Source organism: Cebus imitator, unplaced genomic scaffold (assembly GCF_001604975.1).
Source record: "Cebus imitator isolate Cc_AM_T3 unplaced genomic scaffold, Cebus_imitator-1.0 Scaffold547, whole genome shotgun sequence".
In the NCBI taxonomy this organism is placed as follows: Eukaryota; Metazoa; Chordata; class Mammalia; order Primates; family Cebidae; genus Cebus; species Cebus imitator.
Window position 1 is genome coordinate 282116 of NW_016107862.1, and position 3056 is coordinate 285171.

Here is a 3056-nt window from a genome sequence, read left to right on the forward strand (position 1 = left end):
CCATCTAAAAAAAAAAAAAAGGAAAAAAGAACAACAACCAAGAAATGTTTTGGGATTGGGATTCGTACTCAGATCTCTGGTCCAGTGTTGTCATATGGGTCACTGCACCTGATCATCAGTACAGACCCAAAATATCAATATAGTTTTCCCCTACCTGGCTGCTATGTGGTATAGTCACCCAGAGCCACTGCACCTATATTCACACTTCTTGGTGAAAAAAAAAAAAAAAGGCATATGCTTGTTCTGGTTTTGTGCTTTTGTGCCAAGAGATACTTTCTATGAGAATACATATATTATATGTCTATTTTTACAAATACTTGTTGTTTAGGTGAAAAGCCCAGAAGAGAAATTTCAGAAGACCAGTACTGGAGCTGTCAGAATGCAACCAAAATCAGCTGAGCTGAAGTTTGTCACCAAGAACGATGGATATGTACACATTCACCCTTCATCAGTGAACTATCAGGTCAGAAGGGTGATGTATACTTATGTTTAACAGGCTGTCCTTGGGTAGGAAACACAATTCCTTAAATTCAGCCACACCTTGTTCTATCACTTGCTATACCCAGCAGCACCACTGACTTAGGGAAGATTGAATAAGAATAAACAGACTGGAAATTGGACTATTTCTGGAAAGACTATTTCCATGTGAAGAAAATTCTACTGAATACCAAAAAGTGCTCAAGCCTGCTCAGATATAAAATTGTTTCTTTGCAATGGTAATTGAAGTCATGAGCTAATTACATCACTGAATCTGTGCCTTAAAAGGGAATGAATGACCTATTCTTGCTGATCTCACTTCCTCAGCTTTCAGCCTCCCACTGTGAGGCTTCTGCCCCCACCACTTCACTAAACTCATCAGAGGTTACAATCACTTATTAGTTGTCACAGCCAGTGCCATCCCTTGGTCCTCATCATATCACCTCTCACATGGTATTTGACGTTGCTAATCTCTCTTCCTCTTGAAATTCTCCTTGATGTTATTTTTGCTTCTGAAATATCACTTTCTTCTTTCTCTCTCTGGTCACCCCCTCTATCTCCTTTGCTAGTTTCTCTTCCTTTGCTCTGAAACAGTGGTTCTATCCTTTGTCCTTATCTCTCACCATCATGCACTCTTTCTGAACCACCAAAGGCACAACATCACTTACACGTCCCAACCACCACTTACACACAGACACAGACTATCTCTCCAGACCTGCAGCTTTTTTATGAGCTTTCCTGTGGGAGAACATCAGCTAGAAGTCGTTTAGTCATCTCAAACATAAAAGCTGAAAAATCAAACTCATTATCCCCAATCCACTCTTCTCTTTCTGTGCTGTCTTTGGAATGACACCATTAAAATCAGAACCTTGAAGTCACATAGATCCCACTTGTTTTCTCACTCCAGTCCAACTGGTCACCAGGTCCCAGCAATGCCTCCTTTTTGACATCTCTAAGATTTGCCTTTTATCCCCACTGCCACTCCCTTAGCTCAAACCCCAAACATCCGTTGCCTGAAATGCTATAATAATCTTACTTCTGGTGCTTTCTCTCTCCAACCTTCTACTCCTCTGCTGCCAGAATTACCTTTACAAAACGTTCCCTGCTTAAATCTTCATATCCAGAGTGTACTACACACTCTCACATGACCCTTCACATGGCCCTTCCTATACCATGTCCCCAAGTTTGAAGCGTTCAGTCTGGTCTGTTCTCTGGAACTACTGAGGATGGTGTCCACAAGGTACAGAAAGGATTTCCCTAAGCTCAAGGACTTTGAGAGTCAGGAGGTCATCTGCCATTTCAGCAATTAGGAATCAGAGGCCTGAGTTAGCTCCATGCCTCCTCCTTTATATATATATGTTTTATTTTTTGCATGTTTCTCCAAGAAAGAACTACTCTTTTGAGAATCCAAATCGTTCATGTATCCATGTAATATCTACTAGTGCCTACTCTGTGCCAGGCACTGTTGTAGGCCGTTGAGGATATGGAAGAACCTAGATGGACACAGTCTCTGCCCTCGAGGAGCTTATGTTCTAGTGAGGAAGACAGGCAATGCATAAGTAAACAGAATCTCAGGTAATGCTATAAAGCAAAATAGAGCAGGATAGAGAGACAGAGAGTGACAGGAAAGGGGTCCTACATGTGGGTGGTCAGGGAGGAACTCCATGAAGAGAAAACAACTGAGCAAATCCTAAATGAAGAGCAAGTCATGCCAATATAAAGAAAGGAGAAACATTTCAGCAGAGGACGTAAGTGCAAATACCACAAGGTGGGAGTGTATTTGGTGTGTTCCAGGAGATGCTCGAAGAGGCCAGTGGAGTGGGATGATCAAGGGTGAGAGTCGGGGGAGAGGCACAGGGATGAGTAGGCAGAAGCGCGGCGGGACAGACCTGTAGCCATGGTAAGGACTTTAGATTTTATCCTTGGAAACCACTGGAGGCTTTTGAGCCATACTTAGACTTAATGTTTTTATGTTTATTTATTTATTTATTGAGACAGAGTCTCTCTGTCACCCAGGCTGGAGTGCAGTGGCACAATCTCAGCTCACTGCAACCTCCACTTCCCAGGTTCAAGTGATTCTCCTGCCTCAGCCTCTCGAGTAGCTGGGATTACAGGCATGCGTTACTGCCCCCAGCTGATTTTTGCATTTTTAGTAGAGTTGGTGTCTCACCATGTTGGCTAGGCTGGTCTCAAACCCCTGGCCTCCGGTGATCTACCTGCTTCAGTCTCCCAAAGTGCTGGGATTACAGGCGTGAGCCACTGGCCAGACTTATATTTTTAAAAGATTACCTTAATTGCTCCGTAGAAAAGAGACAATAAAATGCAAAAATAGAAGTGGGGAGAGCACCTACTCAGTGGTCTATGCGAGATGACTATGGTTTATACTAAGTTAGTAGCTGTAGGCCGGGTACAGTGGCTCACACTTGTAGTCCCAGCACTTAGGGAGGCTAAGGTCACTTTGGGCGGTTGACTTGATTTGAGACCAGCCTAGGCAACATGGTGAAACCCCATATCTAGTAAGAATACAAAAATTAGCCAGGTGTGGTAGTGCAAGTCTGTAGTCCCAGCTACTTGGGAGG

At 43.3% G+C, this 3056-nt stretch overlaps 1 protein-coding gene across 4 annotated transcripts in view; it reads left to right on the forward strand.

Annotated features, from left to right (window-relative positions):
• The window catches only part of DHX57 (DExH-box helicase 57), a 77334-nt gene that overhangs the window by 68333 nt on the left and 5945 nt on the right, over nt 1–3056 (forward strand). For all 4 annotated transcript variants that reach the window (XM_017515317.2, XM_017515315.2, XM_037733799.1 and 1 more), the window contains exon 22: nt 329–463. In XM_017515317.2, the coding sequence (XP_017370806.1) occupies nt 329–463 (135 nt within the window). The remainder of the gene's footprint in view (nt 1–328; nt 464–3056) is intronic.